The following is a 22,453-nucleotide window of genomic DNA, read 5'->3' as shown; positions in this document are numbered from 1 at the left end:
AGCATACTTCCTTAAAGATGCATTATAAACTGTTTTCTTTCAGTGAATGGAAGTGTAGAATGTTACACTGATTAAAAAAAATCACGTGTGAGGATAGGCCATGTTTTCTATGAATTACTTTTCATGTCGCCAAGGAGCAGGTGCTCTGGGTCAAGAATTGCAGATTTAGAGAAACTGCCTTGTGGCTGCACATCTGTGCAGGCCCCTCCAGGAAGTCCTGCCGAGAGGCTGAGCCTGCCTGCACCTAATCCTTCGCATTACTTTCCTCCTCAGCAAAAACATCAGGTATGGGAAGTTGAGGCAAATTGTCATCCCTGGTCACTCCTCTCACATGCCTTTTCTTCTAAGGTAATTCTAGTAATTAATAAGCTAGCATATTTGTCATTAAAAATGTTTCAGAATTGCTTTGTAAGTAGTTGGGTGAGGTGATCTTTTCCTCCCTGCTCGTAAGACAAGAAGAAATGTTGGGTAGAGGCTCAGTCCATATCGCTTCCTGAATAGTTATGCCTCTGGCATTAGTGGCAGTCAGCTGGGGTGGCCAACAGCTGTAGCCTCCCACCCTGCATCCTGGGTCCACCAGCTGGGCAGTAACAAGGAGGCTGGACCATGAGAGTGGCAGTTGTCTGCATGGGTCCCACTGACCCAGCAGTCTACCAAGCTCCATTTGCCGAGGGCCTGCTATGTGCCCTGCGCTGTTCTGGAACTGGACATAGCAGACAAAGACCCTGCTCCATGCAGGGCACGTGTGTTGGGGATGGAGTTTTCTGCTGGTGTTTGCCTCAGGGCTCAGGAGTGGGGAACCGAGTTGTCAAGAGGTGGGAAGGGGAAATAATTCAACACTAGTGCACTGCATCCCATGCTGAGGGCCTGCTGGGGATTGGCTCGTATTGCCTCCTGTGACAGGCCACAGTGCAAAATAATTTGTGCCCCAGGAGTTTCAGGAACACTAACAAGGGCACACAGTTATTGTGAGAAGTTGGTTGGGTGGGCCTGAGTAGACTAAGCCCATCTGGGTGACCCCCCATCCCCTTTGCCTGTGCCAGTGGAATGTGGCATCTTCAGACTCTAGGGCAAGTTTGTGTGTGTGTGTGTGTGTGTGTGTCGGGGGGAAGGGCATTTCTAGGAAAGAAAGTTCCTCACTGTTCTGAGCCAGCTCCTATGAGAGGCTCTCTCCTGAGTGTAACAGTCTGTGGAACTGACAAAGCCACTTTATCCCCTCGAGGAAATCTGCTGTAGGTGCACTCAGAGGGCAGCGTGGGAAGACACTGGGTCTTCGATGATGTCTTTGAGGCTCTGAGTGGAATCAACCCTGAGGCTGCCCTCCTCTGGGTCTTCCAGTAACAGCTAACAGTAAACCTGCCGTGCTAAGCTAATGTGGAGTTGTGTTTTCGGGTCTTCAGTCTGCTACGGTAAGGCCTGCATACAGTTGATACTTCATCCTCAACAAACTTGTGATGTTGAAGATTTTCCCTTAACTATAAGTAAGGGAGCCTATAGTTGAACCTGTTTCTTCTGGTTATAAATCTCAAGTGTCTCTACAGAAGGTATTCTCTCTCCCTCCCTCTCTCCCTCTCCCTCCCTCCCTCCCTCTCCCTCCCTCTCTCCCCTCTCTCCCTCTCCCTCCCTCCCTCTCTCCCTCTCCCTCCCTCCCTCCCTCTCTCCCTCTCCCTCCCTCCCTCCCTCCTCTCCCCTCTCCCTCCCTCTCCCTCTCCCTCCCTCCCTCCCTCTCTCCCTCTCCCTCCCTCCCTCCCTCTCTCCCTCTCCCTCCCTCCTCCCTCCCTCTCTCCCTCCCCTCCCTCCCTCTCTCCCTCTCCCTCCTTCCCTCTCCCCTCTCCCTCTCTCCCTCTCCCTCCCTCTCTCCCTCTCCCTCCCTCTCTCCCTCTCCCTCCCTCTCTCTACTTCTTCCTCTCTCTCTCTACCTCTCTCTCTCTACCTTTCCCTCTCGCTCTGCCTCTCCCTCTCGCTCTGCCTCTCCCTCTTGCTCTGCCTCTCCCTCTTGCTCTGCCTCTCCCTCTCTCTCTTACCTCTCCCTCTCTCTCTACCTCTCCCTCTCTCTCTACCTCTCCCTCTCTCTCTACCTCTCCCTATCTACCTCTCCCTGTCTATCTCTCCCTCTCTACCTCTCCCTCTCTGTCTCCCTCTCCCTCTCTCTCCTCTCTCCCTCTCCCTCCCCCTCTCCCTGTCCCTCCCTCCCCCTCTCCCTCCCTCTCTCTGTCCCTCCCTCCCCCTCTCCCTGTCCCTCCCTCCCTCTCTCTGTCCCTCTCTTTCCCTCTCCCTCCCTCCCTCCCTCTCCCTCCCTCTCTATCCCTCTCCCTCCCTCTCTATCCCTCTCCCTCCCTCTCTATCCCTCTCCTTGTCCCTCCCTCTCCCTCTCCCTCTCCCTCCCTCTCTATCCCTCCCTCTATCCCTCTCCCTGTACCTCCCTGTCCCTCCCTCTCCCTGTCCCTCCCTCTCCCTGTCCCTCCCTCTCCCTCCCCCTGTCCCTCCCTCTCCCTCCCCCTCCCTCTCCCTGTCCCTCCCTCTCCCTCCCCCTGTCCCTCCCTCTCCCTCCCCCTGTCCCTCCCTGTCCCTCCCTCTCCCTCCCTCTCCCTCCCTCTCCCTCCGCGTCCCTCCCTCTCCCTCTCCCTCCCTCTCCCTCTGTCTCCCTCTCCCTCTCCCTCCCTCTCCCTCTCCCTGTCCCTCTCTCCCTCTCCCTACCTCTCCCTGTCTCTCCCTCTCCCTGTCCCTCCCTCTCCCTCCCTCTCCCTGTCCCTCCCTCTCCCTCTCCCTCTCCCTGTCCCTCCCTCTCCCTCTCCCTCTCTCCCTCCCTCTCCCTCTCCCTCTCTCCCTCCCTCTCCCCTCTCTCCATCTTTCCCTCCCTCTCCCTACCCTTCTTTCCCTCTCTCCCCCTGGCCAAGTTTGTATGAAACCCTGCTTGTGATAACACAATTTTTTCAAACTTTTTTTTTGGATGAATTTTACTCTGTCACCCAGGCTGGAGTGCAGTGGCAGGATCTCGGCTCACTGCAACCTCCGCCTCTCAGGTCCAAGTGATTCTCTTGCCTCAGCCTCCCGAGTAGATGGAACTACAGGTGTTCATCACCATGCCCAGCTAATTTTTGTGTTTTTTTTTTTTTTTTTTTTTTTTTTTTTTTTGAGACGGAGTCTTGCTCTGTCGCCCAGGCTGGAGTGCAGTGGCGCAATCTTGGCTCACTGCAAGCTCCGCCTCCCGGGTTCACGCCATTCTCCTGCCTCAGCCTCTCCGAGTGGCTGGGACTACAGGCGCCTGCCACCATGCCCGGCTAATTTTTTTGTATTTTTAGTAGAGACGGGGTTTCACCGTGGTCTCGATTTTCTGACCTCGTGATCCGCCCGCCTCGGCCTCCCAAAGTGCTGGGATTACAAGCGTGAGCCACCACGCCCGGCCTAATTTTTGTATTTTTAGCAGAGACAGGGTTTCACCATGTTGGCCAGGCTGGTCTTAAACTCCTGACCTCAGGTGATACACCTGCCTGGGCCTCCCAAAGTGCTGGGATTATAGGCATGAGCCACAGCACCTGGCCATTTTCAAACTTTTTAATGGGCTGTAGCATCCCAAGTGTTAAATTTTTTTTTTTTTTTTTTTTTTTTTTTGAGACGGAGTCTTGCTCTGTTGCCCAGGCTGGAGTGCAGTGGCATGATCTCAGCTCACTGCAACCTCTGCCTCCCGGGTTCAAGCTATTCTCTTGCCTCAGCCTCCTGAGTAGCTGGAATTACAGGCGTGTGCTACCACACCCAGCTATTTTTTTTTTTTTTTTTGTATTTTTAGTAGAGACGGGGTTTCACCATGTTAGTCAGGCTGGTCTCAAACTCCTGACCTCGTGATCCGCCCACCTCAGCCTCCCAAAGTGCTGGGATTACAGGCGTGAGCCACCACGCCCGACCTTAAGTGTTAATTTTAACTGTGCCTAACACCTGGCTAATACCCAGGCCAAGGTGTTTCCCTTTGCCTTCTGAAGGAAGGGGTCTCGGTGCAAATAACTCTTGCAGTGTGTCTAAATGGGAGGGGCATCTTCAACATTCTTTCTTTGGCAGGTTAATTGTATTTAAAAGACCCCAAAGCCAGCCCACCTACAATATTTGGAAAGATGATGTATTATTTAGTAATCATATCTTTAAATTTGAGCTATAACTAACAACATACCATGAAATTCACTGTTTTAAAGTGTACAATTTCGTATTTCTTAGTATATTCATAAGGTAGTACGACCGTCACTGCTATCAATCAAATTCCTCATCATCCAAAAAAGAAACCCCATACCCATTAGCAGTCACTCCTCATTCCCCCGGCAATCAACCTACTTTCTGTCTCTATCAATCAATTTGCCTATTTTAGACATTTCGTATAAATGGAATCATACAATATGTGGTCCTTTGTGACTGGCTTCTTAATGTTTTCAAGGTTCATCTGAACTATTGCATGTATCAGTACTTCATTTTTTAGGGCTAAATATTGTATGGAATACCACAGTTCGTTTATTTATCAGCTGATGGACATTTGTTTCCATTTTTTTTGGCTTTTATGAATAATGCTACTGTGAAGATGCATATACAAGGTTTTGTGCAGACATATTTTCATTTCTCTTGGATACATACCTAGGGGTGGGATTTTTGGGTCATATGGTAACTCTGTGTTTAACTTATTTTTTTGCCAAACTGTTGTCTACAGTGGCTGTACTATTTTGGATTCCCACCAGCAATGTATGAGGGTTCCGTTTTCTCCACATCCTTTCCAGTACGTGTTACTGTTTTGATTCTAGCCATCCTCGTGGGTGTGAAGTGGCATCTCATTATGATTATGTCTTCTTAAAGAAGCAAACACGACCAAATTCAGAAGAATTTATAAGGCTGCTGTCTGACTAAAAAGGCCCCAGGAGGTGGATTTTGCCTTCAGAGTTCAACTCCTCCTGTGGCGCAGTCCCAAAACACTAGATTTGTTCTGTTGACTTTGTTCCATAAACCTTTATTGTGCACAGTTCCTGTGTCAGGCACTGGGCTAGGGGCTGGGATACAAAGATGGAGGCTTACACTCTAACAGGGAAGAAAGATCAACAGTTACCCATTATGTAGGGCAGAATGGAGCAGGTGCCAGCTGAAGAGTACAAAGGAAGAAGAGCCAAAGGGTCAGAGGAGGAAGCTGCACTGGATGGGCACAGCAACACGTCTCTCGCCCACAGAAACAACCCCCAGATCAGCCAGAGAGATGAGGTATGGCTTCTGAGTACTTAAAGGACTTTATGTCCCCAAAAGGCAACTGGTGCTGAGAATTCACAGTTGATGGCCCAGATGGCAGTGGGTGATGGCTGGCGTCTCCCGCCCAGGCCCTCACAGTGTCCCCAAGGGGTCATTGCCCTCAAGCTGCCGTTCTTCAGAGTCCTGGAAAAGAGAGGGTTGTAAGGGGGCGGGGCATTCTGTGTGTTGAGTCCTAGGTTGAACCGTCCTAGGTTGAACCTTTCTGGTGGCCCCTGGTCTGAGGCATGACTCTCCCTGAGCGCTGTGAACACATATGTGCTGGGCGTGTTCGTTTGTGCTGCTGCCTTGTGTTGGGAGGCGGGATGGGCTGGGGGTAGGGCCACCTGTTTTAGTCTCTCCTGCTTGAAGCTGGGTGGCCCAGGACAAATCATCCCAACTCGGCTGCAGTTTCTTCATCTACAAAGGGTCATAATATTACCTCACAGGGAGACAGGAGGATTAAATTAGAGCCGACAGTTAGCAAGGTATAAGCACCTCACAAAAGGTGGCTAATAATATTATAAAAACTCCTTTCAGTTTGAAAAAGAACCAGGGGTGGCTCTTGAGTGCCTGAGAGAGTGTGATTGATAGAAACCCCGCTCGGCCGGGCATGGTGGCTCGCGCCTGTAATCCCAGCACTTCGGGAGGCTGAGGCGGGCGGATCACTTGAGCTCAGGAGTTCGAGACCAGCCTGAGCAACACGGCGAAACCCCGTCTCTACAAAAAATACAAAAATTAGGTGGCGCATGCCTGTAGGCCCAGCTACTTGGGAGGCTGAGGTGGGAGGATCACCTGAGGCTTGCAGTGAGCCCTGATGGTGCCACTGCACTCCAGCCTGCGTGACACACCAGGACCCTGCCTAAAAAAGGCCACACTCTAGAGGCGGCCATGCCAAGCCTTCTGCTGACTTTAGCTCTGATTGGCACACAGGCTTTGTCAATTAGTATAATAGATGCTAGAAATGGCTTTTCTTGGGTGAAACTAGTGGTGGTAAATGTGTCTGGAGTCACTAAAAATAGTGTAAAAGGCGTGAGAATGTAGCACGTCACTTTGCAAGCTGGTACCTTATGCTTAGGATTCTGGAATGTTTTTGCCATGTAGTCTGAATAGTAGGTTTAGCTGAATCCTGCATTTAGGCTACTTTCATGCATGGTGCTGATAGAGCCCTCAGAAGAGGACAGACAATGGGGAAGGCATGGGGTGCACTGGAGAGGTTGTATGCATTTGTTTCTTTCTGCTTTTTAAAAGAAGGTGATTTCAGCATAACAATACTTAGTTAAAAAATGTAATTTAGCTGAATTTCCCACCTCCGCTTTTTTTTTTTTTTGAGACAGAGTCTTGCTCTGTTGCCCAGGCTGGAGTGCAGTGGCGCGATCTCGGCTCACTGCAACCTCCGCCTCCTGGGTTCAAGCGATTCTGTTGCCTCAGCCTCCCGTGTAGCTGGGATTACAGGCAGGCACCACCACTGTTGGCTAATTTTTGTATTTTTAGTAGAGATGGGATGTCACCATGTTGGCCAGGCTGGTCTTGAACTCCTGACCTCAGGTGATCCACCTGCCTTGGCCTCCAAAAGTGCTGGGATTACACGCATGAGCCACTGCACCTGGCCTGAACTTACCCTTGAAATGTGAACCAGAAGCCTTTACATGGGTTCGATTAAAAAAATATGATTTGAAATCTGGTTATTTTTCAATCTATTGCTTATATATTAAATCTGTTACCACAGGCATGAAGAACCACAAGATATTTACCGTTGGTTTACTTTGGAAAAATAACATCTCTTGCACTATACAAACTTCAACATGGTAGACGAAAACATTTCTCTCCTTTTATAAAAAGAAAAATTAAGTTCTATTCCTATATATTTTTTTCAGTTGAGAACTGGTATTAAACTACAGGCAGGATGTACCTCCACATGTGTTATGTATGGGGTACCCTGCCAAGTCCCCCTGGATTGATGTCAGTAGAGGCCCCAGGTAAGCTCAAGCATCACTGACTCTAGAGATAAATGGTCCCTTTCTGGAAGACCAGAGCAGAACACCCACCCATATATATTATAAGGCCTCATCAAAGAAAAGTAGCTCCAAAAGCAAGAAAGCAGCAGCTCTGACAACAAGCAGTAAAATCTTAGATAACAATGTCAGTGTAAGTTTAAAGGACATCTAAGGCCAGGTGCAGTGGCTCACGCCTGTAATCCCAGCACTTTGGGAGGCTGAGGCGGGTGGATCACCTGAGGTTGGGAGTTCGAGACCAGCCTGACCAACATGGAGAAACCCTGTCTCTATTAAAAATACAAAATTAGCTGGTTGTGGTGGTACACGCCTGTAATCCCAGCTACTCGGGAGGCTGAGGCAACAGAATCACTTGAACCCGGGAGGCGGAGGTTGTGGTGAGCTGAGATCGTGCCACTGTACTCCAGTCTGGATAACGAGTGAGACTCCATCTCAAAGGAAAAAGAAGGACATCTAAAAGAAAAATCCTTTTTCCTTATATCTTGTTTTGCACCTGCCGCCTCATAAATGGTTGCAGCAGAATTGAGCCCAAGACTTTTTTTCACTGTGACATCTCACCTGGTCATGAGATTGGGCTTGGATAACAACCTCTTGTTCTCCCCTGTCTGTGTTTGTTCAAGGATTCTGCTGTCTACCCAAGAGAACCCAGGAACTCTGGCCAACCACACTGGCTTCAGTCAGCTTGCAAAACTGGCTTGTAGGCTTGTTACCTGACATACATTCTAGAAATGAACCTTCTTTCGTACAAAGCTCTCCACTGAAATTTCCTAAAAGACATCATTCCCCAGTACCCCAAGGGAACCTATTCCTAGATAAGAATGCAAACTCACCGTGAAGGGGTCATAGGAAGGTTCTGGGGGAGCTGAGGTTGTGCTCTCATACAGGGGGTTCGAGATATTCTCAGGCGGCTGCTTGCCAAGAGCTGCAGCATTAATGTCCTCTTCTGACTGTTTGGAAAGACAAGCATGAAAGCCAGGAGCGTCCCCAAAGCAGGAGCATCTCATCCAAGTTGGCAGGTAAAGCAAGCCACCTTTTGCCTCTGGGAGCTTTTCCTTTTTTAACAGTACTTTGTTGAGAGATGATTCACATATAATAAAATGCACCAACCTTTAGGTTCAGCTCAGTGACATCTTACTGATGTCTACCCAGTTGTGATCACCACCAAATCGGCACATAGGGCGTTTCCATACCCCAGGATGTGTTCACATGCTCTTAGCCTGCTGGTACTGCCACCAGGGTAACTGCTGTTCTGACTCCCATCACCCTGGAGTAGTGTTGCCTGTCCTTCAACTTAATATAAATGCAGCCATACAGCCTGTACACTTTCGCTAAAAATGGGGATTTTGAGATTTGCCTTGGAGCTTATAAATATGCAAGCTGTCTGCCAGAAGGCAGCAAACTGCTGCTTGGGGGCTCTGCACCACAGCCTTTCCCAGGAGTGTTTTGAGGAGGTGGCAGCGGGAGAGGGTGGGCCAGAGAGGAGGACAAAGTCCATAAGGAATGATGCTCAACTGCTGTGCTGCTGCCCAGGCCGTATTACACGGCCAGCCAAGAGCTGGCTGCTGATTGATTGGGATGTGGACTCAACTGTTCAAATAGAAATGAGTTTCACTGGCTGCAGCATAAAGCCTCTGGCTGTGTAGGATCCCTAGCCCTGTCCCCCAGTCCTCAGAGCCAGTCTTGAAGCCCACGCTAGGTCATGGGGTGTGCTTGTGCAGTGAATCCTCCAAGGTGAACGAGACTCCTAGGTCCTAGTGAATGTGCCTCCAGACCAAACCCCTGGCACAGAGGCTCGGGCTGTGTTCTCTCTTTGCCAAGCCCTGTCTCAGCCAGAAAGAGGGGCTTGGAACCACCACTGCCGTTCCTCCTAAGGGCAGGGACCCCATCAGTAAGCGTGAGGTGGGTGGCCGCCCCTGCTACTGTGTGACACACTGCTTCTGGGTGAGGACTCTGGCGCAGCCACTGACTGAAGCAGCCCAGGTCCAGGGACTGGGTTTTTGGAGGGGACCCCATCATCATGTTCCCATGTTTCTCTCTTACCTCAAAATGCTGGAAGCCAATTGTTCTCCGGTTTATCCGAAAGTAAGAGTAAGCAGCCAAGGCAACAGCTCCAATGACCAGGATGATGGCAAAGAAGATCCCTGCTCCCAAGCCAGTGTGGGTCAAGGTCTGAACACAGAAAGAAAGGAAAGGGGCCCATTCTTAAAACTTCTGACTCCCCAAAAGGGGAATCCTTGGTGGCCTGAGGCATTCTGGAGCCAGTGGGGATAAAAATACTGATATGTTAACATGTATCTGGCCCTTACTACTGCCAGGGTCTAATATCCTTCTGTGAAATAACCCAAAGAGATAGGGACAGTTGTTATTGTGGGAGAACTGGGGCACAGAGAGGTGACGCACTTGCCCGATATCACACAGCCAGTCAGTGGTGGAAGTGGGCTTTGAACCCAGTCTGGCTTTGGAGCTTCTGTGCTTAACCACTATGCTATGGAACTCTCCAGCAGCTCACCCCTCCCCTCACGCTTTTGCAAAAAAGAATACTAACCACCACCATCACCAACTTTTATATAGCATGTACTATGTGTCAGGGGCTGTCCTAAGTGTTTTCTATTTTTAACTTGTAGTCCTTCCCAAAGCCCAGGAGGGAGGCATTATGAGCCCCATTTTGCAGATGAGAAAACTGGGACTCAGAGATGCTACGAAGTGGAGGGGCCAAACCGAAGCTTAAGATTCCTCACTCCCCTTCCAGCGCTTCCTTTGTTGTCCCATCCTCCCCCTTTCATTCCACAGATATTAATGGTGACTGGTGCTGTGTTGCTAATGCTTGGGAGTGGGGATGGCAGGAAGCAGGGTTGGGCAGTCCTGAAGCCAGCTACCTTGGAGGTTGGAGGCTGGAGGCTCCTCCAGTCTCTGGAGGAAGAGGGCTGAAGGCAGGGCTTCTGGTAGTGGTTTGCCTGTTGGTGAGTTGGCACCTGGGTTCCTCCTGGCCTGTTATCAGGGACCCTAGATACTCACCATGGGGGCAGGGGGTGCTTTTAAAGGCCTGGAAATGACATGAATGATCCCATTGGAGGCAAAGATGTCCCACTGCAGAATGGCTCTTCCATCAACAAACCTGGTCTCCGTCTAGGGAAACGAGAAGAGGGTTGATGGCTTTTACTCTCCGAGTGGGCAGCCCTCCATGGAGGGAAGTTGTTCAGTTTTCCCAAGGCCCCTGAGCCCAGGTTTCAGGTTTGTCTCCACTGATAGGCAGCCCTGGACTTCTCCTCACCCTCTGGCCAGCCCAGAACACGTTAGTTGTCCTGAGCCAACAAGCTGATCTGAGGGCTGCAGAGAACCTTATGGGTCATTTGTCCAACCCACTTGTCTGATAGATGAGTGATCAGAAGGAAAGTGGCCTGACCCAGATCACCCAGGGAGTAACTGGCAAACCCTATGCCTGTGGACTCTGAATCCATGTACTGAACATCACACCACGCTGTTAGAAAAGATGTAATTTTAAGTGATGTCCCAGTGTGATTTCCTGGCTTGTGTGGGCAGAAGCTGAGGCCCTGTGCCTCCTCCCCTGCTGAATCACATCTTCATTTTAACAAACCTCCAGCAGATTCAAATGCACATTGTTTTGAGAGACACTAGTCTAAACTGCTCTTAAATAGAAATCATTTAATGAGATAAACATTTAAAACCAATATTTATTAAGCACTTGCTACCTGTCAGGCACTATTCTCTGCATGTCTCAGAACTTGAATCCGACATCATGGTTATCACCACCTCCACCACTATCACCATGGTCATCTCTATCAGTATCATCACCATCATCCACACTGAAGGGGCTTAGTACATGTCACCCCAAAATAACATCATTTTGGGCCGGGCACTGTGGCTCACGCCTGTAATCCTAGCACTTTGGAAGGCAGAGGCAGGTGTATCACTTGAAGCCAGGAGTTCAAGACCAGCCTGGCCAACATGGCAAAACCCCATCTCTATTAAAAATACAAAAATTAGCTGAGCGTGGTGGCGGGCACCTGTAGTCTCAGCTACATGGGAGGCTGAGGCAGGAGGATTGCTTGAATCCGGGAGGGGGAGGTTGCAGTGAACTGAGATTGTGCCACTGCACTCCAGCCTGGGTGACAGAGCGAGATACTGTCTAAAAAACAACAAAAAACCACCCCCCACACACCATTTTGCCATATTAGTTATTTTGAGCAGAAGGCACTTGAGAAACGGCAGTTGCAGGAAGGGTTCCCTGACCTGCTGTCTACCTAAAAACAGGTGATAAAATTTCCCATGAGAAAGTGCCCCTTCTGTTCCGGAAGAGAAGAACATCCTTACTGGAGACTGGGAGTGGATGATGAAATGGATCTGTACAAACAAATCTACTGAAACACTCCTTATCTTCCACTCATATCCACCATCTATTTCTTAGTCATGCCACAATTTTCTGCCCTTAGCCTAAAGCTCTTCATTTGATCAGTTTTCCACAATGTATCATTTCTTTAAAAAGTATATAAGCTCTTGATCCCAACTGTTCTTTGGGTCTCTATTTTCCATATGAGGGTTCCCTTGATTCACATAAAAGATTAAATAAAATGCATATGCTTCTCTCCTGTTTATCATATGTCTATTTAATTCTCAGGCCCAGCCACAGACCCTAAGAGGGTAGAATAAGTTTTTCCTCCTTTGTATCACAATCATGAAAGTAATGACCTGTATCATCATCACCACCATCACCATCATCCTGACTTTTCAGATGAGGAAATTGAGACACAGGAAAGCTGGATAACTTGTTTAAGTCCTTAAAGTTAGCAAGTGGCAGATCTGGGATTCATACTGGGGTCATTTGACTTTGGAGCTCATGTTAATGTCTGGAATAGGCTGACAAACTGACCGAAACGAAGACGGAGAATCAGCTTTAAAATGGGTTCATTATTCTTCCCCATTACCAGCTTCTGAGGCTGCCCTATTTCCCAAGGGGTAGGGGCTGCCCAATTGTCAGTGTGGTATGCTGTGGTGGGCAGTTAACACCATGCCCTATCTGCAGGTTTAGAGTTTATATTTGCATAATAGTTGTCATCTATTAAGCACCTACTGTATGCCAGGAACTTTGCATGCATTATCTCCCATTCTCCCAAGAAGCCCAGAAGACTTCATACCGGTTGGAGTAGGTCCTGGCTGGCAGTGATGAGCAGCTTGCTTCCCAGCCTCGTTTGCAGGGTGGTGCCATTGACAAGGTCATTGTAAAAAAACATGCTGACATTGACGAGGTGGTGCTCGATGTCCCGCCCAGACAGGGTCTGAGAAAAAAAGAGAAACACAGAATGCTCTTCAAAGGCCAAGCAATATTTTGTCTTTTTAATGATGGGAATGACAAAGAAAATCGCTTCTCATGGCCTGGGCTTTCCTGCCTCCATGTGGAGATCAGGAAATGTCAAGGTTTTCTCAGGCTTCTGGTTGTCTGGGCTCTGCCAGAGGCCACCTATAGCTAGGATGGGGGATTGAATGTCATTTGTATTGTCTAGAGCAGAGCTTTCCAGCGGTGTCTTGAGGTAGGCAGAGGTATTGCTTTTCTCAGCCCTCAGGTGGCTGGTGGGGCTGTCGGAGCCTCAGGTCAGCCACCTGTGTGTGAATTGAATAAATACTGCCAATCCTGTGTGCTGTGATATGAAGAAGGTTGGCGTGGAACACAGATTGCATCAGTGGCCCTGGTTCTTCCCCGCTCCCTGCACCTCTGGCCTTTGCCCCCCATGCTGACTTTGGGCTCAGTCGTGTGACCTATCAATCAGGCCAGGGGCACATTAGCAAACGTGACCAAACAGAGGCTTGAGAAGCACTGTCCGGACAGGGCCTACTCTCGCCTCTCTCACTCCCTGCCACTGGCCTGAGAACTCGCCTGGGCTAGCTTGTTGGACGATGAGAGTCCCATGGAGCAGAGCCATTGATGGCCCAGCTAGAGCAGCTAACAGCTGGTCTCAGACCCGAGTGTGCCAAGACCAAGGGAGTGGCCACTGATCTGCAGATGATCTGTGAGCTAAATAAATGTGTAGCCACGAGTTTTCAGGTAATTTGTGACACAGCATTGTTGGGGTGATAGATAACATGCTAGTCTAAAGCGAAGGCACCAGGGACTCAACTCACCTCATTCTCCCCCAGCCCACTGTTCTGTGGCACGAAGAGGGTGCCGCGGATGGACAGGTCAGTCAGGTGTTCTAGAAATGCACGGCCTCGAGCTGAGCTGTTGGAATAGGCCAGCACTTCCTGGGGAGAAGAAGGAAGTCATCAGAGGGGCCAGTCCTGGTGTGCAGGGACCAGGGTGGCTGGAGAAGGTCCCAGGGCATCACCCATCTGGGAATATTCATGGTGTGAACCAACTCAGCCTGCTGCTCCTTTGCTGTGTCTTCTGCCTGCGCCATGGGAGAGTTTGAGGATTTTTCCTTTCCTCAGTGAATCCTATGGATTAAGACGCAGCCACGTCACAGCCCGTCCTCCACATGGCTGCTTGAGCAGCCCTTTGAAAGGTGCATCAAATCTTGAGTCTCCTCAAAATCCTGCAGTGGCCCCCCACTTCACTCAGAGGAACAGCCCAAGTCTTCATAACGGCTCATGAGGCCTAAAGTATGTGGCTGCTGTTGCTTCTCTGACCCTGGGCCTAGCTGTCCTCTCTTGCTCACTCTGTTCCAGCCGTATGGGGCCTCCCTGCTCTTCCTCAGACTTGCCTGGCACGCTCCTGCTGCTCATCCTTTGCTGGACTGTTCCTTCTGCCTGAAATGTTCCTCCCCCAAGTCTGCGTGGCTCACTCCCTCTCCCGTTTACACTTTGCTTACATGTCACTTTCTCCCCAAAGCCTTCCCTCATCACTTCAGACAGAAAGGGGACCCTGGGGTGCCCCCCAGCCCTGCTCCACTTTTTCCATAGGATCTGGATCACCTTCTAGCACTCAATACTGTTGACGTGTTTGTTCCATTTATTGTTTGTTTGCTTGTTCACTGATATATCTTAAGCACATGATAAGTGCTAAATATTCACTGAGCAGGCTGGGTGTGGTGGCTCACACCTATAATCCCAGCACTTTGGGAGGCTGAGGTGAGAGAACAGCTTGAGCACAGGAGTTTGAGACCAGCCTGAGCAACATAGTGAGACTCCATCTCTATAAAAAGTTAAAAAATTTGCCGGTGTGGTGGTGTGTGCCTGTAGTCCCAGCTGCTCAGGGGGCTGGGGTGGGAGGAGCCCTTGAGCCCAGGAGGTTGAGGCTGCCATGAGCTGAGATCGTGCCACTGTACTCCAGCCTGGGCAACACAACAAGACTCTAAGAAAAAAAAAATATATATATATATTTTTAATATATAATTTTAAAAATATATTTATATACTTTTATATTTTTAATTAATATATATGTGTATATACATATATATATATATATATTTTTTTTTTTTTCTCCTTCCGGGCTACTGAGGCCCAGAGAAGGTTGGTAATTTGCTGAAAATGTTTTGTTCTGACACCATCTTTTCTTTGAAATGCTGTCGTAAGCCAGGCTCCCACACAGCAGAAAGATTAGTTTGGGTGTTCGTCTCTAGTGTATTTAATGGTGGTCCTGATTTTTAGACCAGTGAGATGGATATCTTTGGTCTGTGGACAAAGACTCCCTTTTGGGGTCCTTGGTCTAACTTCCACATGGATCCTACAAGCCCTATACTCATGCTCAGTGCCCTTTCCTCCTGCGGTCACTGCCTGTAGATTCTACTGGGAACAGTGGCCCAGGCTGTCCTTGTTCCATACTCTAAAGCACGAGGGGGAGGCTGGAACCAGGCAGTCTGAGATTGAGCCCAGCTCTGAGGAGTTAGGCCGTGTCCTTGGCCTTGCTAAGCCTCAGTTTCTTCATCTAAAACGTGGATATAGAAGCGTCTTATACAGTTGCATGAGGATTTAGTCCTTCTAACAAGTATTTATGGAGCACCTGTCATGTCCAGCTACTATCCGAGGGTCTGGGGAGACAATGGTGGTCAAGGCAAAGAAAATCCTTTCCCTTATGGAAATTACATTCTATGGCTTGAATGAAATGTCATCCTAAATGCTCAAGAAATGTTAGCTGTTGTTATTGTTGTCATTATTACTGTTAGGTCAGTTCTTTGATCAGTCAGCACCAAACCTTTCTCCAGATGGGGCTTTCTCTTCACTGGATATGACTTGTAGAATATTGACGTGACTTTAAGTGCAGTGCAAGATGCAAATTGACTCCATGTTAATTTGGCTCACTGGGTGATCACCAGGCAGGCTTAGCTAACTACATCCATGAAGAAGATTAAAGAGTGTCTCATTTGTGTAGATCATGCTCTTAAACTGTTCCAGATACAAACAGAGATAACACCAGCTCACATGAACATAGAATTTTCCATGTACACACCACAGGTCTAAATGCTTCACAACTATTAACTCATTTAATGATCACAGTGACCCTACATGGTTGATGCTACTACCATCTCCATTTTATAGATGAGGAAGTTGAGTCCCAGAGAGGAAAGTAACTAAGGTTTTACGAGTGGCAAAACTAGGCTTTAGATTCAGGCAAGGTGGTCCAGCACCCATGCTCTTAACCGTGACTGTGGCCTTCAGCTTCTTAAGGCCTCACCCCTCTAATACCTGCTTTGAGGCAACCCCTCCCTGCCTGAGGCAAACCAAGCAGACATGGTACATACCGTCAGGAAGTTTGTGAGTGAGGGGAAGGACATCAGGACCTGCAGCAGGTTCCCGCTGCATGAGAAGCCATCTCCCACATAGCCCACCTTGCAGGTGCAGTTCACATCTGGAGGGCAGAGGCACACAGGGTCCCACGCAAGTCAGGCAGGGGCCAGGGCTGCACTGCTTCTGCTTGGGCTGGCCAGGCTGAGGATTGCTCAGCAGCTTCATGGCCCAGAACCTGAAGTGTAGCTGGGGCAGTTACCTTTCATCCGATAGCAGAAGACATCCCACATTTCACTCTTGTTGGGTCTAGGTCCATAGTCCACTATCCCAACCACACCAGAGCCACAGTTCTGGGAGGCGAAGGCTGTGGGGTAGGCAACCCGCCCGCTCTCCAGCCAGCCTGCTGAGCACAGGTGGTACTTGGCCTGCAGGGATACAGACAGGGCCATGGGTCAGCTGCAGTTTCATGTGTTGTGGCATCATTTGGTTAATGTCTGATTCCCCTATTAGACCATAAAACCCATAAAGTCTCACTTTGCCTACTGCACCTCTGTGCCTGGCACACAGTAGGTAGTCATTAGATGTTGACTGATTGAGCCACTGGGTGAACAAGTGTCCTCTCTTTCTTGTAGGTACCCAGGTCTTTCATACTCATTTCTCTTCTCTCTGCTCTTGAGAAAGAATTTGCTGTCATCCATTTATACTAGGTGCAAATTTTTCTGCTAATGGGTTGATAGAACTCTGATGATAGAACCCTCATTTTTTTTTTTTTTTTGAGGCGGAGTCTCGCTCTGTCACCCAGGCTAAAGGGCAGTGGCATGATCTTGGCTCATTGCAACCTCCACTTCCCAGGTTTAAGCAATTCTCCCGTCTCAACCTCCTGGGTAGCTGGGATTACAGGTGTGCACCACCATGTGCAGCTAATTTTTGTATTTTAGTAGAGATGGGGTTTCTCCATGTTCATCAGGGTGGTCTCAAACTCCTGACCTCAAGTGATCCACCCGCCTCTAGGTCCCAAAGTGCTGGGATTACAGGTGTGAGTCACCACACCTGGCCTAGAACTCTAATTCTTCATCATAATATCATCATTGCTCTCATCATCATTATAATTATTGTCATCCTCCCCATCATCACCACCACCATTATCATCATCATAAGACTTATTGAGAGCTTATCTGGGGTCAGCTTCTCTTGCAAGAGCTTTTCATGTGTCAACACCTTTAACTCTCAATCAACCCTATGAGGTGGGAACTTTTTAAATCCTTATACAATTGAGAAAATTGAGGCAAAGAGAAGTAACTTGCTCAAAGTCACACAGCTGGCAAACGGCAGAACTGGCATTCAAACCCAGGTGGTCTACTATTCCAGATCTTTCAATAATCTTAAAAATTGAGTTCCTAGTGTGTGCCATATTACATTTAGTCCTTCCACAAACATTCCAGGTAAGTCAGAAATTTTAGTGGCTTGATCAAGGCCATATGACCAGCAAGCAGGAGAGCAGAGATTCAGATTCTCTTTGAGTCTGGGTCCTGGCATCAAAGGCTTTATTCCTTGGTAAAGAAATACCAGGTCTGAAAAAGTAGAGATTTGTTAGTGATGGAGGTTGGAGAAGGGCCTTTAAAATCATACCTACTAGGCATTCATCTCCTCTGCTCCCAGTGATAAACCACCAGCCTGGAACTCCAACCTGCTAGCTTTTCCAAATGGGTAGGACTTCTAGTTTTAGAGGTTCAGAGAGCAGCACCTGATCAAAGAGCTCCGTTTCCTTCCTGCCATATCTGAAGGCTTGTGCAGTCTCTATTCTTTTCACAGTCCCTCCGGCCACAGAGAGCTCCAGCTATTCCAGGGAAACTCCACTGTTTTGTGGGTTCGGGGAGATCAGCCCTAGGCTTGTGGGTATTGCTCTTTCTGGTTTCCAGCTGTGAGGTATGCACTTCCAGTCTGCCTCTGCCTTGCCAGTTGAATGTCATGGTTGAAACAGACTTTTAAGAGTCAGGTCTATATTTAAATATTGGATCTGCCACCTCTTGGCTGGGTGACATCAGGCACTAAAACTTTCTAAGCCTCAGTTTCCCTATCTGTAAAGTGGGAATAGTAACACCTGCTCTGCCTCCAGAGATGTTGTAAGGATGAACAATAATATCAACGAAGCACCCTGCACAGTCCCTGACACATAATAGATGCCCAATAAATGGACATGGTGACTGTTAGCATTGTTCCAGGAGCTACCTGCACTCCCTTGCTTGAAGGCAACAGCTCCAGTCTCCCCCATCTTAAGAAGGGGATGCACTTCCACCCCTGCAGACTCTGTCTGCACAGAATCTGCTAACTGAGGACCCACCTTCTGGGCATAGGAGAGCTGGTTGTACGTTGCCACGGTCGCAGCTTCGTTGGCACAGGCCTCTTTGGCTTTGTCAAAGGTCAGCTTATACTGGCCCAGTGGGGAGCGTAGATGGAACACCCCAACAGTGGTATCTGGATGAGGAAGAGGAGGAATCGCCCAGGTCAGCCCACCAGGTTGGCAGTGTTTCCAACAATGGACTCTGAAGGACTTTCAAAACGAAGGCCCCAGCTATACCCCAGGGTGTCTCCAGAAGCCACCTTCCCTTCAAGTTATGTTGAAGTACTCATTTAAAATATTTCTTTTCTAACTATAAAACTAGCATATGTTCATTGTAGAAATTAGGGCAATACAGAAAAGTAAAAAAATAAGCAAAAACCACCTACAATTCTATTCTCCAGAAATAATCATTACTCCATGGCTAACATTCCGGTGTATTTCGTTCTAGAATTTTACTTTATTTTTTGGTAAATTTTTAATTTGATATAATTTGACATTCTTTCAATCTTCTTTCCTATTTATTCATGTTACACATACTCTAAATGTGGTAGCATACTGCCGATGTAGTTTTCATAAATCTTTTTAAAACTTAACATTAAATCATAATTACATCCCAATATTATAAAATTTCTCTGGTAACATGATTTTCTCCTCCTTCCCATACTTATAATTGAAAAAATTTTTGTGACCTTTACAGCTATAAAAAACACATTAAAGTGAGTTTCTGCCCAGGGCTCTGTGTGTTTTCTGACCCCTGCTGTGCCTTTTAAAAAAGTTTTAAAAAATTCATTTCCCCCTAAGATACTGAAAGATTTTTATCATTGGTTCGTAGCTGATATATTTCCTAATCAAACAATTCAGTGCAGAGACCAGCAGTAGTTCAAGAATCAAGTCACATTTTTATATTGTCAAGTTCATTGTATACTGCCACAAAAAGGATACTTTCTACACCAAAGAAGACCAAGTTTTTCTTGTTTGAACATATTTCAGTAGCACAATGTGTAAGTCAAATGATCTTGGCCATATCTGAAATGCAAACACCAATTTAACAGCTTGGAGAAGTATGGAAAAGTGTTCCTTGTCTCTTTATTGAGACAACAAAATACAATGAATTTGAGTAGATGTATATCAATATATTTTATCATCATTTACTATTAGATATTTATGTTATTTCTAATTTTCTGTGATGTTAAATAATGTTGGGATGGGTATGCTTATCTTTATTCAATTCTCAGATTATTTCTATAGGATGCGGTCCTGGCAATGGAACCATCAGGTCTCAGTATGAGTTATTTTGAGGCTCTCTGCTGCACGCATTACCAAATCGGCTGCAAATCATGAAGGCAGTTTGCCCTCCTATGAACTGTGTGAGGGCAGGCGCTTCCTCCTGAACGTGGGATGGTTCTGTAACTGTGCCTACAGGGAAAGCTGGGGCATTCTCCCAAGCTAATGGTAACCACACAGCTCCAACAGAAGGGAGGTCCAACGTGATGCGCAGCCACTTAGTATCACTGCCAACATTTTCTTGGCATTCATAAGAAAGCAGAAGAGAAAAGCCCATGGGAGAAGCTGGACCACACTCTATGAGCTGGGTGGATTTCCACTTGCAAGTGGGCTTTGGGAACAGGTGGGACTGGCTGAATGAATTGTGTCCTAAAGAAAAAGCCAAGCTCTTCTTGACTTCACAGTCCCAGGGGCAAATAACTTCCAAATCAGCTGGTCCCAGCTGTACATTTTTGTCCCCATCCTAAGTAGCAACTGCCCATAAAATCTTTCTGCTTGGAAGTGCCCCTGTACCTAGACCATAGGATATCCCCAACCAAGCTTTCAAACCTCTCGTCACCTTCCCTCCCCAGCTGCTTTAACCCAGCACCACCACTGCATTTGGTCTCAGGATGGAAACTTTATGGCATGGCTGAGCCTTTCCGTTTCTCTGTTCTGTGTCCATTGTTAGTTCTTTCAACTTCATCTCACTCCTCTTCTCAGTACAGACCCTGCTACTAGGGGGTCACAGCCTTCATGTCTCTTCCTCATGGCTTCATCCTTCTCAGCTGACCCTTGATGATTCTCTCCTGGCCATGCTGTCCCTGCCAGCAGAAATGCCTTACTAGCTCCTCTAGCCCAATTCAAGCCTCCAGGAAGTCTCTGCCAGAGACCACATCTGTCAAACAAACCCAACCCTGGAGAGATCTAGTACATACTGATCAGCCATAAAGTGCAGTGCCCTGAGTCACTTTCTGAACCACTGAAGTCCCTCTGCCTTGGCTGGGGGCTATGTTTATGGGTCCTTTCTGTCCTCCTCCATTGGGTTTCAAGATGTCCTATTGCCCATGCCTCTGCACTTCTATGTGGTTTTTCACTTTTCTCAGCCTCCCAAGTAGCTGGGATTACAGGCGTGCGCTACCACAACTGGCTAATTTTTTGTATTTTTAGTAGAGATGGGGTTTTGCCATGTTGGCCAGGCTGGTCTCAAACTCCTGACCTCAAGTGATCCATCTGCCTTGGCCTCCCAAAGTGTTGGGATTGCAGGCTTGAGCCACCAGGCTTGGCCTGATTTGTTTTTCTTCTTTCCCTAGAGGGTGCCTTCCCCAGGCCTGAAGAGGAGGGTGCTTTGGGCCATAGGCCCCGGTCACACTAACCCTGGAAGTGGAGGTCGACACATTTGGCGTCCGCGTGGCACTGCCCGTTGTCCTGTAAGCAGCGGTCAATGGGCAGCTGCTCCGGCTCACAGTTCAGCCCATCTCCCACATAGTGACTTTTACAGTCACACTTGTGCTTGCCCTGTGGAGGGAGAGTGGGAAGAGATGAAAAAGTTCCTTCTCTAGGACCCCAGGATGCCCAAGTGCCCATGGGACCAATGTCCAGCCTAGGAGGTGTTCAGATGGACCAAGAGAGTGTGCCTCTCCTGTCCAGTGGGAATAACTGCTACATCCTGCTTTTATCCAGGCTTATGATGAAACCTCATCCTTTACATCTCATTTCAAATGTGGCTTCCTCAGAGACAGCCTCCCTGACCACCCTACATAAGTAGCTTTTCCATTTCCTTCTATCACATTGGCCTGATTTATGTTCTTCACAGGGCTCCTCATGCTGAGAAAATTCCGTGCATTTGTTTCTGTACAGTTCATTGCCCCCCTCTCTCTACTTGTGCACAAGCTCCGGGAAAGCAGGGACTCTTTTTGTTGTAACCCTGGGACCTGCAAGAGCACATAGTACGTACACAGTGACCACTGGTTCAATCAATGAATCATCTCCTTTAATCCCCACAACAACTCTATGATGTCTGCATTATTATGAGGCCCACTTTACAAATGAGAAAACTGGGGATCAGAGAGTAATTAGCCACGTCCAGGTCACACAGCTCGTCAGTCCAGGAGGTAAGATGCAAAAGCAATCTGACTCTAGAACCACATTTATAACCAGGAACAGACATTATCTTGCATCATCTTTTCTGCACTTTCCCTGCCACATCTTACCAGTTTTGTTTTTTTGTTTTTTTTCTTTTTGAGACAGAGTCTTGCTCTGTCACCCAGGCTGGAGTGGCGCGATCTCGGCTCACTGCAAGCTCCGCCTCCTGTGTTCATGCCATTCTCCTGCCTCAGCCTCCCGAGTAGCTGGGACTACAGGTGCCTGCCACCACGCCCGGCTAATTTTTTTTTTTTTGTATTTTTTTTAGTAGACATGGGGTTTCACCATGTTAGCCAGGATGGTCTTGATCTCCTGACCTCATGATCTGCCTGCCTCGGCCTCCCAAAGTGCTGGGATTACAGGCGTGAGCTACCGTGCCCGGCCAGCTTTTTGTTTTAATAAGCCTTTTATTTAGGATAATTTTAGATAGATAGAAGGGTGGCCAAAGAGAGAACTCTCCTATACTCTCCACCCACTTTCCCCTGATGTCCAACGTAACTATAGCACATTCGTCAGAGCTAAGAAATTAATGTTGGTATATTACTGTTAACTAAGCAATACACTTAAGAATTTAACCAGCTTTTCCATGGACGTCCTTTTTCTGCCTAGGGGACTACCTTGCATTTAGCCCAATGACTTTTAACAAGAAACAGACTGTGCTAGAAAAAAATGTTTAGGAAGAGTCCAGGAGATAAGCAGAGTACGGGAGGTGGAAAGGCAAGGAGGAGCGAAGCCCAAGGGGCTGCTCCCAAATTTCCCTGGGAAA

General features: G+C 48.0%; 1 protein-coding gene across 1 annotated transcript in view; it reads right to left on the bottom strand.

The window, feature by feature from the left end:
- Window positions 1-4,965: 4,965 nt before the first annotated feature.
- STAB2 (stabilin 2) overlaps window positions 4,966-22,453 on the bottom strand; it is a 187,983-nt gene continuing 170,495 nt past the window's right edge. Inside the window, exons 60-69 of the mRNA XM_030821934.1 lie at window positions 20,919-21,060; window positions 18,280-18,413; window positions 16,198-16,363; window positions 15,953-16,059; window positions 13,398-13,517; window positions 12,416-12,556; window positions 10,278-10,388; window positions 9,303-9,431; window positions 8,093-8,209; window positions 4,966-5,394 (exon numbers count right to left, since the gene is read on the bottom strand). Of these exons, the coding sequence (XP_030677794.1) occupies window positions 5,344-5,394; window positions 8,093-8,209; window positions 9,303-9,431; window positions 10,278-10,388; window positions 12,416-12,556; window positions 13,398-13,517; window positions 15,953-16,059; window positions 16,198-16,363; window positions 18,280-18,413; window positions 20,919-21,060 (1,218 nt within the window). The 3' untranslated portion in view covers window positions 4,966-5,343. The remainder of the gene's footprint in view (window positions 5,395-8,092; window positions 8,210-9,302; window positions 9,432-10,277; window positions 10,389-12,415; window positions 12,557-13,397; window positions 13,518-15,952; window positions 16,060-16,197; window positions 16,364-18,279; window positions 18,414-20,918; window positions 21,061-22,453) is intronic.

Source organism: Nomascus leucogenys, chromosome 10 (assembly GCF_006542625.1).
Source record: "Nomascus leucogenys isolate Asia chromosome 10, Asia_NLE_v1, whole genome shotgun sequence".
NCBI lineage: Eukaryota > Metazoa > Chordata > Mammalia > Primates > Hylobatidae > Nomascus > Nomascus leucogenys.
The sequence above is the reverse complement of the archived record's forward strand: the minus strand, read 5'-3'. Positions and strand labels throughout refer to the sequence as shown.